The 15,987-nt window shown below is 38.5% G+C and overlaps 1 protein-coding gene across 1 annotated transcript in view; it reads left to right on the top strand.

The window, feature by feature from the left end:
• The window catches only part of LOC128655613 (gastrula zinc finger protein XlCGF71.1-like), a 65,437-nt gene extending 51,870 nt beyond the window's left edge, over nt 1-13,567 (top strand). The window contains exon 5 of the mRNA XM_053709204.1: nt 13,235-13,567. Within this exon, the coding sequence (XP_053565179.1) occupies nt 13,235-13,350 (116 nt within the window). The 3' untranslated portion in view covers nt 13,351-13,567. The remainder of the gene's footprint in view (nt 1-13,234) is intronic.
• Nucleotides 13,568-15,987: the final 2,420 nt, after the last annotated feature.

Below are 15,987 nucleotides of genomic sequence, written 5' to 3'. Positions count from 1 at the left end.
GTAATGAAATGGTATAAATAAAGTTGGAAAAAACAGAATATCTGCGACATCGATTACTTATTTATCAACAGTCTGATGCTCATCGTGCCGTACTTGATGCGCATGTTTTTTACAGACTTTTTAATAAATAAGGCCGTCGTATGTAGATTTGTGGCAGCGATGTCTGGCGAACGTATTGACTCCAGCGAATGCGCCCAGTTTGACGCTTTGATAAATCGTCCCCCTAACGTAAAGTGTAACAGTTAAAACAAATGTGCATCAAACACAACGTAAATACATTAAAATAAAGTGTTACACTCATATATAAAGTTTCAAATAAAAATTATTCACAAAAATAATTTAAACAAAATAAAAAAATAAATGATATATATATATATATATATATACTGTATATATATATATATATATATATATGTATATATATATATATATATATATATATATAGATGCTCAAAAAAAAAGTATTGCAGTATGCAGTGATACCTTTTTTATTGGACTAACATAATATTTAAAAGACAAGCTTTCAAGAGTTTTCCTCTCTTCCTCAGGTCTAAAGCAATACTGATCATTCTGATATAGATACACATCACATACAACAAATGGAAGGGAGGGGGGGTGAGAGGGGGATCATAAAAGCAGAGAATGTGTCTGAAGGAGAAAATAGCTGAGAATAGCCAGAAAGAATAAATAAACAGAGGAGAGTAAATAGGCCAGATGAGAGGAAAAACAAAAGGAAAAAGAAACCAATATAGGACAATAAGATGAGAGATTATAGAAAGTTATGGTAGTGCGTGAGAAAGCCAGAGTCTACATTAAGTCCTTCATTTCTGGTATTGAAATGTGTGATAATTTTCATCTCAAACGTCTTTCGTTAATGAGAGTCTTTGAAATTCCCTTTAAGAATTTTAATCCTGAGGTTAAGGATGGAGTGACCAGTCTGGGTGAAGTGATGACCAACAGGGGTACAATATTCATTTTCCTTGTGGTTTTTGATCGAGTGTCTGTGTAGATTCATTCTGAGATGCAGCTTTAGGCCAGTTTCTCCAATGTAGCAACCTCTGTCACACGCTGTACACTGTATCATGTACACCACATTAGCAGATGAGCACGAATAGGATCCTTTAATATTGTATGACGCGTTGTTGTGTCTGGCTGTGTTGTTGTCACATATTTGTTGACACAGTTTGCAGAGTGATTTGTTGCATCGTGCAGTGCCATTCTGTGTAAGCTTCTGTTCTGTGGTTAATTTGCTGCGGACCAATCTCTGTCTCAGGTTAGGCGGTTGTTTGAATGCTAGTATGGGGGGGGGGTTCAGGAAATATTTTTTGTTTTTTAATTTTTGTTTTTTAATTTTTGATTTTGCAAGGAGACTTGTAAGAAAAAAAAAAAAATTTAATTTTTTTTTTCTCACATATCACTGAGTGATCACCTTATTATACTAAGTTTGAATACACCAACATTGGGATATTATATCAGTTTGACACATTATAGGATCATTGACTGTTTTTTCGGACTTTCAGGATTAATAGCTATATTAACATTTGGACACCTTTTCCATGGACATACAATGGTACCATTAGTTTTTGTTTTAGAGTTTTTTTCGTAATATATTGTATTTTATGTATGCTTTAATTGTTAAGGATTTTAAACTTCTTATGTCATATTAAATGTTATGAACTAAGTATATAGGAGTATTTGATCTATTACACTTCTGCTTTTCTATTTTAACACCTATTTATTTAGGCCCATCAGTCATCACCTATTATAGATATTATTACCAATCGTGGACACCATATTTAGCCACATACCCTTCCTTTAGGGCATTGTAGCGCTGTACCCACTAAGCACTTTATTCCATTGATATTTGGGGATCTGGTTGGGAGATTCCGTATTTTGGAGTATAGCTTGTATGGTTGATATCTTGGCGCTTCAAGATATATATTCATATCATTGTTGCGTAGTTTCTCACTAGTCTGTCTGCAGAGATTCTCAGCATATGGTGAATTGTGGGTAGTAGAAAGTGGGTTCTTAATTCAAAGTCCATTAGGGATTAGATACATTTTCTTACAACGTGTAAGAAAATATATGTCACTGTTAATTTGTGTTTCTCTTCTAATCAGTTTGATCATTTGCTTCTTTATGCGGCTGAATACGGTATCTGCCATAGAAGTGAAGATTGGAGTAGCCGTGTTAGTCCAGTAGATAGATGCTCAAAAAACTAAGTATTGCAGTTTGCAGTGATACCTTTTTTTATTGGACTAACATAATATTTAAAAGACAAGCTTTCAAGAGTTTTCCTCTCTTCTTTAGGTCTAAAGCAATACTGATCATTCTGATATAGATACACATCACATACAACAAATGGAAGGGAGGGGGGTCATAAAAGCAGAGAATGTGTCTGAAGGAGAAAATAGCTGAGAATAGCCAGAAAGAATAAATAAACAGAGGAGAGTAAATAGGCCAAATGAGAGGAAAAACAAAAGGAAAAAGAAACCAATATAGGACAATAAGATGAGAGATTATAGAAAGGTATGGTAGTGTGTGAGAAAGCCAGAGTCTACATTAAGTCCTTCATTTCTGGTATTGAAATGTGTCTTCATTTTCATCTCAAACGTCTTTCGTTAATGAGAGTCTTTGAAATTCCCTTTAAGAATTTTAATCCTGAGGTTAAGGATGGAGTGACCAGTCTGGGTGAAGTGATGACCAACAGGGGTACAATATTCATTTTCCTTGTGGTTTTTGATCGAGTGTCTGTGTAGATTCATTCTGAGATGCAGCTTTAGGCCAGTTTCTCCAATGTAGCAACCTCTGTCACACGCTGTACACTGTATCATGTACACCACATTAGCAGATGAGCACGAATAGGATCCTTTAATATTGTATGACGCGTTGTTGTGTCTGGCTGTGTTGTTGTCACATATATGTTGACACAGTTTGCAGAGTGATTTGTTGCATCGTGCAGTGCCATTCTGTGTAAGCTTCTGTTTTGTGGTTAATTTGCTGCGGACAAATCTCTGTCTCAGGTTAGGCGGTTGTTTGAATGCTAGTATGGGGGGGGGTTCAGGAAATATTTTTTTGAGTGTGGGGTCCTCTGAAATTAGTGGTTGTAGCTCTTTAATAATTTTGTGCACTCTTTCCAGAGTAGGGTTGTAAGTGACTACTAGAGGGGTTCTTGTTTTGTTTTCCTTTTCTTTGTATTGTAGGAGTCTTTCCCGTGGTGTTTTTAGGGCAGATTTGATTTTTTTAGATATTGTCCTTTCCTTGTAGCCCTTTTGCCTAAATGACTCTGACAGTGTACTCAGGTGCTGATCTCTGTCTTTTGTGTCAGAGCAAATGCGGTGATATCTGATAGCTTGGCTGTAGATGATACCTTGTTTGGTGTGATTGGGATGGAAGCTGGAATTGTGGAGGTAGCTTTACCTGTCTGTGGGTTTTCTGTATATAGATGAATGAAGGATGCCATTGGTGACAGTTATTGTGCAGTCCAAGAAGTTCACACTATGATTTGAAAAGTCCATTTTAAGGTTTATTGACGGGTGAAATGAATTAAATGATTTGTGGAAATCTAAGAGGCTTTCTTCTCCTTCTGTCCATATTATGAAAATATCATTGATGTAACGATAATATGTATAAGGTTTGTGGGGCTGAGTACATAAGAATCTGTATTCTAGGTACGCCATGAAAAGATTGGCGTATTGGGGTGACATTTTTGTGCCCATCGCTGTCCCTGTCATTTGTAGGTAGTAATTGTTGTTAAAACTGAAATAGTTGTGTGTGAGTATGAACTACCAATAACCCAAACCAAACTGAGCCTGCTAACTACCAAAAACAATTCATGCACAATACTGGGATTGTAAACCTCTCTAATCATCACCTTTCAATACCTGAAAAATCAGTCTTATCCAAGGGGCTAACATTCTGTCCTAACACAAATCTTATTGTCCTATATTGGTTTCTTTTTCCTTTTGTTTTTCCTCTCATCTGGCCTATTTACTCTCCTCTGTTTATTCTTTCTGGCTATTCTCAGCTATTTTCTCCTTCAGACACATTCTCTGCTTTTATGACCCCCCTCTCACCCCCCCCTTCCATTTGTTGTATGTGATGTGTATCTATATCAGAATGATCAGTATTGCTTTAGACCTGAGGAAGAGAGGAAAACTCTCGAAAGCTTGTCTTTTAAATATTATGTTAGTCCAATAAAAAAGGTATCACTGCATACTGCAATACTTTGTTTTTTGAGCATCTATCTACTGGACTAACACGGCTACTCCAATCTTCACTATATATATATATATATATATATATATATATATATATATATATATATATATATATATATATATATATATTTATATATATCATTTGTGCAAAAAACAGGAGGTCCAGAGGTAGTTTCAAATAAAAGTCCAAAATTTATTATATATAGGTATATATATATATATATATATATATATATATATATATATATATATATATTTAAAGATGTAAAATATGAATAACTCAATTTGGGTTAAGCGCTGTAGGCCTAGCACGCTCCATTTATTTTCTATGGGGCGAAGTTAATGCCGTTTTAATATAGGAAGTCCTGAAGTTCGCTCGCATTGGGTTTCAGTCGCGCGTAAACAATTTAAGTTCAACTTGTAATACGAGTGCTAAATTGCCCATGTGTAAAGTTTACTTTCAGCTGTGTTTGTACTCGAGTGGAATCTAGCCCTATGTGTGCTGATACACAGATATAATTATAGCACTACAGCTGCAGTAGTACTGGGTGTGAGTCACATAAACAAGCTGTGTGTGCTAATGCACAGGTATAATTATAGCACTACAGCTGCAGTAGTACTGGGTGTGAGTCACATAGACAAGCTGTGTGTGCTGATACACGGTTATAATTATAGTACTACAGCTGTAGTAGTACTGGGTCTGTGTCATATAGACAAGCTGTGTGTGCTGATACACAGGTATAATTATAGCACTACAGCTGCAGTAGTACTGGGTCTGTGTCACATAGACAAGCTGTGTGTGCTGATAAACAGGTATAATTATAACACTACAGCTGCAATAGTACTGGGTCTGTGTCATATAGACAAGCTGTGTGTGCTGATACACAGGTATAATTATAGCACTACAGCTGCAGTAGTACTGGGTCTGTGTCACAAAGACAAGCTGTGTGCGCTGATACACAGGTATAATTATAGCACTACAGCTGCAGTAGTACTGGGTCTGAGTCACATAGACAAGCTGTGTGTGCTGATACACAGTATAATTATAGCACTACAGCTGCAGTAGTACTGGGTCTGAGTCACATAGACAAGCTGTGTGTGCTGATACACAGTATAATTATAGCACTACAGCTGCAGTAGTACTGGGTCTGAGCTTACATAGACAAGCTGTGTGTGCTGATACGCAGGTATAATTATAGCACTACAGTTGCAGTAGTACTGGGTCTGAGTCACATAGACAAGCTGTGTGTGCTGATACACAGTATAATTATAGCACTACAGCTGCAGTAGTACTGGGTCTGAGCTTACATAGACAAGCTGTGTGTGCTGATACACAGGTATAATTATAGCACTACAGCTGCAGTAGTACTGGGTCTGAGTCTAGACAAGCTGTGTGTGCTGACACACAGGTATAATTATATCACTACAGCTGCAGTAGTACTGGATGTGTGTCACATAGACAAGCTGTTTGTGCTGATGCACAGTATAATTATAGCACTACAGCTGCAGTAGTACTGGGTCAGTGTCACATAGACAAACTGTGTGTGCTGATACACAGGTATAATTATAGCACTACAGCTACAGTAGTACTGGGTGTGAGTCACATAGACAAGCTGTATGTGCTGATACACAGGTATAAGTATAGCACTACAGCTGCAGTAGTACTGGGTGTGAGTCACATAGACAAGCTGTGTGTGCTAATACACAGGTATAATTATAGCACTACAGCTGCAGTAGTACTGGGTCTGTGTCACATAGACAAGCTGTGTGTGCTAATAAACAGGTATAATTATACCACTACAACTACAGTAGTACTGGGTCTGAGTCACATAGACAAGCTGTGTATGCTGATACATGGTATAATTATACAGCTGCAGTAGTACTGATGCACGGGTATAATTATAGCACTACAGCTGCAGTAGTCATATAGTGCAAAAAAACAACTAAAGGCTGTGTGTGCTGATACACAGGTATAATTATAGCACTACAGCTGCAGTAGTACTGGGTCTGAGTCACATAGACAAGCTGTGTGTGCTGATACACAGGTATAATTAAAGTACTACAGCTGTAGTAGTACTTTGTCTAAGCTCACATAGACAAGACAAGCTATGTCTGCTGAAACCGGGTATAGTTATAGCACTACAGCTGCAGCATTACTGGGTCGGATATCTGTACAGATACAGGTATATAATTTTATAGTAAGTAGCTGAACAATATCTTCTGTTAAAGGGACAGTCTACTCAATTTTTTTTATTGTTTGAAAGGATAGATAATCCCTTCATTACCCATTCCCCAGTTTTGAATAACCAAATCTGGTTTATTAATATACTTCTTACCTCTGTGATTACCTTGTATCTTAACCTCTTCAGACTGCCCCTTATCTTAATGCTATTTACAAACATTTTAGCCAATCAGTACTACTTCCTGCATAACTCCACAGTTTATCCATAGGACACACATTAACTAGCACTGTCTGGTTGTGTCGGAAATGTAGAGGTTTAAATCTTATAAAGTATATTAACCCCTTAAGAACCACAGCACTTTTCCATTTTCTGACCGTTTGGGACCAGGGCTATTTTTACATTTCTGCTGTGTTTGTGTTTAGCTGTAATTTTCTTCTAACTCATTTACTGTACCCACACATATTATATATGTTTTTCTCGCCATTAAATGGACTTTCTAAAGATACCAATATTTTCATCATATCATATAATTTACTATAAACATTTTATAAAATATGATGGAAAAAATCTGTTACACATCTACAACCACCAAAAAACAACCATATTAAATAGTTTTTAAATTTTGTCCTGGGTTTAGAAATACCCAATGTTCACATGTTCTTTTTTTGCAAGTTATAGGGCAATAAATACAAGTAGAACTGGTATTACAGGTTTTTATAAACCCGGCGTTAAAAGACAAGAAGTGATCGTAGAGCAAAAATGTTCTCCATACCGCACTCCAATACCAACGCTGCTTAAGTCAGCGGTGAGCTGGTTGTACGTGCTTGTGCACGATTTCCCCATAGACATCAATGGGGAGAGCCGGCTGAGAAAAAGTCTAACACCTGCAAAAAAGCAGCGTTTAGCTCAGTAACGCAGCCCCATTGATTCCTATGGGGAAACGAAATTTATGTTTACACCTAACACTCTAACATGAACCCCGAGTCTAAACACCCCTAATCTTACACTTATTAACCCCTAATCTGCCGCCCGACATCGCTGACACCTACATTATACTTATTAACCCCTAATCTACTGCTCCAACATCGTCAACACCTATATTATTTTTATTAACCCCTAATCTCCCTCCCCCAATGTCACCGCAACCTACCTACGTTTATTAACCCCTAATCTGCCACCCCCAACGTCGCCCGCCACTATTCTAAATTTATTAGCCCCTAAACCTAAGTCTAACCCTAACACCCCCTAACTTAAATATAATTAAAATAAATCTAAATAAAATTACTATCATTAACTAAATAATTCCTATTTAAAACTAAATACTTACCTATAAAATAAACCCTAAGCTAGCTACAATATAACTAATAGTTACATTGTAGCTAGCTTAGGGTTTATTTTTATTTTACAGGCAAGTTTGTATTTATTTTAACTAGGTAGAATAGTTACTAAATAGTTATTAACTATTTACTAACTACCTAGCTAAAATAAATACAAATTTACCTGTAAAATAAGACCTAACCTAAGTTACACTAACACCTAACCTTACACTACAATTAAATAAATTACCTTAATTAAATACAATTAAATAAATTAAATACAAATACCTAAATTACAAAAAAACACACTAAATTACACAAAATACAAGATATTTAAACTAATTACATAGTAACATAGTAGATAAGGTTGAAAAAAACTGAAGTCCATCGAGTTCAACCTATACAAATCTAAAATACTTACAAAAAGCTCAGTTTAAGCTTAAATAACCCCATTTAAAATGTGACCCATTTAATACTAGCAATCAAATCCATTAATTTTGTTTATATACAGAAATTTATCCAGACTATTTTTAAATGTATCTATGGTATTGGCATTCTCTACCTCCGTTGGTAATGAGTTCCACAATTTTATTGCTCTTACAGTGAAAAAACGTTTCCGTTGCAGGAGATTAAATCTCCTTTCCTCCAACCTTAAATTATGACCTCTTGTCAGAAACAATTTTCTTGGAATAAACAGAGCTTCTGCCATCTAATAGCCCTATCAAAATAAAAAAGCCCCCCAAAGTAAAAAAAAACCCTAGCCTAAACTAAACTACCAATAGCCCCTAAAAGGGTCTTTTGCGGGGCATTGCCCAAAGAAATCAGCTCTTTTACCTGGAAAAACAGTAAAACCCACCACCCACACAACCAACCCCCCATATAAAACCCTAACTAAAAAAAAACTAAGCTCCCCATTGCCCTGAAAAGGGCATTTGGATGGGCATTGCCCTTAAAAGGGCATTTAGCTCTATTGCAGCCCAAAGCCCAACCTAAAAATAAAACCCACCCAATAAACCCTTAAAAAAACTGACAATAACCCCCGGAAGATCCACTTACAGTTTTGATGATCCGACATCCATCCTCAACGAAGCCGGGAGAAGTCCTCATTGAAGCGGCAAGAAGTCCTCAACGAAGCCGGGAGAAGTCTTCATCCAAGCCGGGAGAAGTGGTCCTCCAGACGGGCAGAAGTCTTCATCCAGATGGCATCTTCTATATTCATCCATCCGGCGGGCGGAGCGGGTCTATCTTCAAGACATTCGACGCGGAGCATCCTCTTCTTTCCGTCAACTAACGACGAGTGAAGGTTCCTTTAAATGACGTCATCCAAGATGGAGTCCCTTAGATTCTGATTGGCTGATAGAATTCTATCAGCCAATCGGAATTAAGGTTGAAAAAATCTTATAGGCTGATGCAATCAGCCAATAGGATTGAACTTCAATCCTATTGACTGATCCAATCAGCCAATAGGATTGAGCTTGCATTCTATTGGCTGTTCCATCTTGGATGACATCATTTAAAGGAACCTTCATTCATCGTTAGTCGTTGGAAAGAAGAGGATGCTCCGCGTCGGATGTCTTGAAGATGGACCCGCTCCGCGCCGGATGGATGAATATAGAGGATGCCGTCTGGATGAAGACTTCTGCCCGTCTGGAGGACCACTTCTCCCGGGCTTGTATGAAGACTTCTCCCGGCTTCGTTGAGGACTTCTTGCCGCTTCGATGAGGACTTCTTCCGGCTGGATGTCGGATCTTCAAAACTGTAAGTGGATAGTGTTAGGTTTTTTTAAGGGTTTATTGGGTGGGTTTTATTTTTAGGTTAGGGCTTTGGGCTGCAATAGAGCTAAATGCCCTTTTAAGGGCAATGCCCATCCAAATTCCCTTTTCAGGGCAATGGGGAGCTTAGGTTTTTTTAGTTAGGGTTTTATTTGGTAGAAAAACTTTCCAAAGCACCACCATAAAAGAATCAACAGATCAAATTAGTATAATAAATCTAGCTAAAAATGTGTATATTAGTGTACCTATATACTGATATTAGTTGCTAAAATGCAACATACACGTCTTAGCACCAAATGTATAAAAGCAGTATAAAATAAAATAAATGTATATGCTCTTACCACCAATTATTCTAATAAGCAGATGGAAAATATTATATAGTCCATATGTGAACAGTCTCTCCACAGTCTTTCTCCATACAGTCCTGCTGCTCCTTTTACCCACTGGTGTATGCTCCGTGGGTGCAAAAAATATGTAGAAACTCCCTGAAGAAACAGAAGAAAACAGGAGCGCAACTCCGTGCACCAAACAGTACACGGACGATCTAAGTGTAGAATTAAAGCTTTAATGTTTAAAGATACATATAAAACACAAATTAGAAATATCCACTCACATAGAAACCCTCAAACATATAAGGTATGTGCTCGCATCTATGTAAGTGTAATGGGAAAACGTCCCTCCGCCAGCTCCTTTCTCTCACCCTCCTGTGAGTATTTGTATCCAGTGGATAGATTCCCTCAAAGTTTCAGGACCCTCTCTGTATCGATCAGGAAAGTGGTGCACTGTGAATAGCCGGCTCCAGTATGACCCTATTCCTGTCGTCAGCGTGCGGTCAATGGGCGTGGCCTAACGCGTTTCGCGAGGCTCCTCCTCGCTTCGTCAGAGGCAATGCCCATCTTGCTCATTTGCACCTTTTTATGTCCGTTCCGTCTACCACACCTCTACACATCTCTCCTTATTGCTGAAGTGTATGGAACTTTGTTCTTTAAGCAGCTTATTATACAGCATTGTTTTTCTTTAAGCAGCTTATTATACAGCATTGTTTGTTATATATTATATCATTTTAAGTATATTATTTATTTTTTGATTAGGATCAATTTTGTGAAGGGTTAATAAATTTGCTAATAGGTTAGACTTATGCTGTATTTATATATATTTATCTATTAATTTATGAATTTTGAAAGCTTTTATAACAATTTTTTATTATGGTGTATGAAGTATGGTTTTAACATTGCTAGCATATATATGTATTTTTTAGTATTAGGATATTTTTATCTATATGTGAAATGAATTATTATGTGGATTTCCTTTATGTTTGTATATTCCTCTTAAGCTAACGAATATGTGCTTTTACATATCTAAATGAAATAACACAGACTGTTTTTTGAGTAACGGAGACAGCTAGAAACAATGCTGTATAATAAGCTGCTTAAAGAACAAAGTTCCATACACTTCAGCAATAAGGAGCCTCGCGAAACGCGTTAGGCCACGCCCATTGACCGCACGCTGACGACAGGAATAGGGTCATACTGGAGCCGGCTATTCACAGTGCACCGCTTTCCTGATCGATACAGAGAGGGTCCTGAAACTTTGAGGGAATCTATTCGCTGGATACAAATACTCACAGGAGGGTGAGAGAAAGGAGCTGGCGGAGGGACGTTTTCCCATTACACTTACATAGATGCGAGCACATACCTCATATGTTTGAGGGTTTCTATGTGAGTGGATATTTGTAATTTGTGTTTTATATGTATCTTTAAACATTAAAGCTTTAATTCTACACTTAGATCGTCCGTGTACTGTTTGGTGCACGGAGTTGCGCTCCTGTTTTCTTCTGTTTCTTCAAGGAGTTTCTACAGGGTTTTATTTGGGGAGTTGGTTGTGTGGGTGGTGGGTTTTATTTTTAGGGGGTTTGTTTGTATTTTTTTTTTTTCAGGTTAAAGAGCTGATTTCTTTGGGGCAATGCCCCGCAAAAGGCCCTTTTCAGGGCTATTGGTAGTTTAGTTTAGGCTAGGGTTTTTTTATTTTGGGGGGGCTTTTTTATTTTGATAGGGCTATTAGATTAGGTGTAATTAGTTTAACCCCTTAACGATGCATGTCGTACAGGGTACGTCTTACACAAGCTGGTCTTTAAAGACCAGCGATATACCCTGTACGTCGTTAAGGGCTGGTATATTTCATGCCACCATTTCACCGCCAAATGCAATCAAATAAAAAAAATCGTTCACTTTTTCACAAACTTTTTCACAAATATTAGGTTTTTCACTGAAATTAATTACAAACAACGTGTGCAATTATGGCGCAAATGGTTGTAAATGCTTCTCTGGGATCCCCTTTGTTCATAAATAGCAGACTTATATGGCTTTGGCGTTGCTTTTTGGTAATTAGAAGGCCGCTAAATGCCGCTCCACACCACACATGTATTATGCCCAGCAGTGAAGGGGTTAATTAGGGAGCTTGTAGAGTTGATTTTAGCTTTAGTGTAGTGTAGTAGACAACCCAAAGTATTGATCTAGGCCAATTTTAGTATATTTAATGTCACCATTTCACCGCCAAATGCGATCAAATAAAAAAAAGTTAAATTTTTTTCTTTCGTGATTCAGATGGAGCATGACATTTTAAGTAACTTTCTAATTTACTCCTATTATGAAATGTTCTTCATTCTCTTGGTATCTTTATTTTAAATGCAAGAATGTAAGTTTAGATGCCGGCTCATTTTTGGTCAACAACCTGGGTTGTCCTTGCTGATTGGTGGATAAATTCATCCACCAATAAAAAAGTGCTGTCCAGAGGGCTGAACCAAAAAAAGCTTAGCTGCCTTCTTTTTCAAATAAAGAGACCAAGAGAATGAAGAAAAAAATGATAATAGGAGTAAATTAGAAAGTTGCTTAAAATTGCATGCTCTACCTGAATCACAAAAGAAAAAAATTGGGTTCAGTGTCCCTTTAAGCAGGAGATACTTCAGGCATTTTTTTTATTATTTTGAAAGCACCAAAGGCACCTTCCATTGCCCTTGAAGTACATGTTTGTATTATTCCAGTGTCCCCTAAACTCATAATACGGTAATTAAAGGAACAGTCAACACCAAATGTAGTATGCTTTTACTACCCATTCCCCAGCTTTGCACAACAAACATAGTTATATAAATATACTTTATAACATTTAAACCTCTAAATTCCTGCCTGTCTCTTATCACAGGTTTTTTTATTAGCTTTTCACAACAGGAGACTGCTAGTTTATGTGGGCCATATATATAACATTGTGCTCAATGTGTAGTGCACAACACTAATTGGCTAAAATTCAAGTCAATAGATAATAAATAAAAAGTCATGTGATCAGGGAGCTATCAGAAGAGGCTTAGATACAAGTTAAATACAGAGGTAAAAAGTATATTAATATAACAGTGTTGGTTATGCAAAACTGGGGAATGGGTAATAAAGAGATTATCTATCTTTTTAAACAATAAAAAAAATTGGAGTAGACTGTCCCTTTAAAGGTAATTTACATGTAATTGCTGAACACTTAATTGTTTCATATTTATTTATCAACTACCTTAATATAATTAAAACAGATTTTTTTTTTTTGTAGTTGTTAAAAGAAAAGGTTTCTCATCAGAACAATTTTATACAGTGCATTTTTTTATAGAAGCTAAACCAATAATATATAATTCAGAAACAAAATGTGTTACAGTGTCTAAATAATACATCTGTATACAACAAAGTAACTTCCTGCTGTAATTACAGGGCGTCTAGAGGAAAATCCGGGCACTGGGCTATTAAATGTGAAGGAAGAGGATGAGACAGATGACATGAATAGTCATCAGACTGAAATACATTACTCCCTCCCTGCCGGTGAGTAGTAATACGTGAGAGTCTGCCGGGGCTGTGCACACAGTTACTTACTGATCTCCCTGCCTGCCAGTGAGTAGTAATACGTGAGAGTCTGCCGGGGCTGTGCACACAGTTACTTACTGCTCTCCCTCCCTGCCGGTGAGTAGTAATACGTGAGTCTGCCGGGGCTGTGCACACAGTTACTTACTGCTCTCCCTCCCTGTCGGTGAGTAGTAATACGTGAGAGTCTGCTGGGGCTGTGCACACAGTTACTTACTGCTCTCCCTCCCTGCCGGTAAGTAGTAATACGTGAGAGTCTGCCGGGGCTGTGCACACAGTTACTTACTGCTCTCCCTCCCTGCCGGTGAGTAGTAATACGTGAGAGTCTGCCGGGGCTGTGCACACAGTTACTTACTGCTCTCCCTCCCTGCCGGTGAGTAGTAATACGTGAGAGTCTGCCGGGGCTGTGCACACAGTTACTTACTGCTCTCCCTCCCTGCCGGTGAGTAGTAATACGTGAGAGTCTGCTGGGGCTGTGCACACAGTTACTTACTGCTCTCCCTCCCTGCCGGTGAGTAGTAATACGTGAGAGTCTGCCGGGGCTGTGCACACAGTTACTTACTGCTCTCCCTTGTACTTTACTGTCTGCTTTATAAGCACAGATAACACAATGATTTAACCCTTGTTTAGTTCATGTTGTATTTTGTATACTGGTATATAGAGGATCACTATAAAAAAGAAAAGGAGGAGAATGTGTGAATTTGGTGCTATTGTCTGTGTGGGAAGTAAACAAAGTATTTTATAGTAAAGTTTAAAAAAACTAGATCATGTGATATAAAAACTGAATCTGCTTTATTTGTACAGATGAAGATAACGCTGATATAGTGAAAGTTGAGATAACAGAAGATCTGTGTGTGACGCCTCAGCTGGGAGCCCCGGATAAATCCAGTAATAGTATTAGCCCAGGTAAGTGTGTTATGTGTGAGGGAGACGAGTTACAAGTAAGTGTGCACACGTGTTTAAAGGGACATAAAACCCAAACTTTCTCTTTCATGATTCATATAAATCATACATTTTTAAACAACTTTCCAATTTACTCTTATTCTCAATTTTGCTTCATTCTTTCAGTGTTGTTTATTAAAGGAGCAGTAATACATTACTGGGAAATAGGTGAACACATTGATAAGTCATTGACACAAGGTATATTTGTGCAGTCATCAATAAGCATCTAATTCCCAGCTTCTTAGCCTACCTAGGTATGTTTTTCAACAAAGAATACCAAGAGAAATAAGCCAATTATATAATAGAAGTAAATTGGAAAGGTTTTTTTAAATTGTATGCTCTGTCTGAATACTGAAATAAACATTTTGGGTTTCATGTACTTTATTACGAAATACAGGTTACAGGTGAGTGTGTTGTGTCTGAGAAACACAGGTTAAAGGTGAGTGTGCACACATATTGTGTCTGAGGGGCACAGGTTACAGGTGAGTGTGCACACATATTGTGTCTGAGGGGCACAGGTTACAGGTGAGTGTGTTGTGTCTGAGAAACGCAGGTTACAGGTGAGTGTGCACACATATTGTGTCTGAGGGGCACAGGTTACAGGTGAGTGTGCACACATATTGTGTCTGAGGGGCACAGGTTACAGGTGAGTGTGCACACATGTTGTGTCTGAGGGGCACAGGTTACAGGTGAGTGTGCACACATGTTGTGTCTGAGGGGCACAGGTTACAGGTGAGTGTGCACACATATTGTGTCTGAGGGGCACAGGTTACAGGTGAGTGAGCACACATATTGTGTCTGAGGGGCACAGGTTACAGGTGAGTGTGCACACATATTGTGTCTGAGGGGCACAGGTTACAGGTGAGTGTGCACACATATTGTGTCTGAGGGGCACAGGTTACAGGTGAGTGTGCACACATATTGTGTCTGAGGGGCACAGGTTACAGGTGAGTGTGCAGGCATGTTGTGTCTGAGGGGCACAGGTTACATGTGAGTGTGCATACATGTTGTGTCTGAGGGGCACAGGTTACAGGTGAGTATGCACACATATTGTGTCTGAGGGGCACAGGTTACAGGTGAGTGTGCACATATGTTGTGTCTGAGGGGCACAGGTTACAGGTGAGTGTGCAGGCATGTTGTGTCTGAGGGGCACAGGTTACAGGTGAGTGTGCACACATATTGTGTCTGAGAGGCACAGGTTACAGGTGAGTGTGCACACATATTGTGTCTGAGGGGCACAGGTTACAGGTGAGTGTGCACACATATTGTGTCTGAGGGGCACAGGTTACAGGTGAGTGTGCACACATGTTGTGTCTGAGGGGCACAGGTTACAGGTGAGTGTGCAGGCATGTTGTGTCTGAGGGGCACAGGTTACATGTGAGTGTGCAGGCATGTTGTGTCTGAGGGGCACAGGTTACAGGTGAGTGTGCACACATATTGTGTCTGAGAGGCACAGGTTACAGGTAAGTGTGCACACATATTGTGTCTGAGGGGCACAGGTTACAGGTGAGTGTGCACACATATTGTGTCTGAGGGGCACAGGTTACAGGTGAGTGTGCACACATGTTGAGTCTGAGAAACGCAGGTTACAGGTGAGTGTGCATGCATATTGTGTCTGAGAAACGCAGGTTACAGGTGAGTGTGCAAACATATTGTAAGCAAGC

The sequence above is a fragment of the Bombina bombina genome, chromosome 4 (assembly GCF_027579735.1).
Source record: "Bombina bombina isolate aBomBom1 chromosome 4, aBomBom1.pri, whole genome shotgun sequence".
Taxonomy (NCBI): domain Eukaryota; kingdom Metazoa; phylum Chordata; class Amphibia; order Anura; family Bombinatoridae; genus Bombina; species Bombina bombina.
Note: the sequence above shows the minus strand (reverse complement) of the source record. Positions and strands in the feature narration are given on the sequence as shown.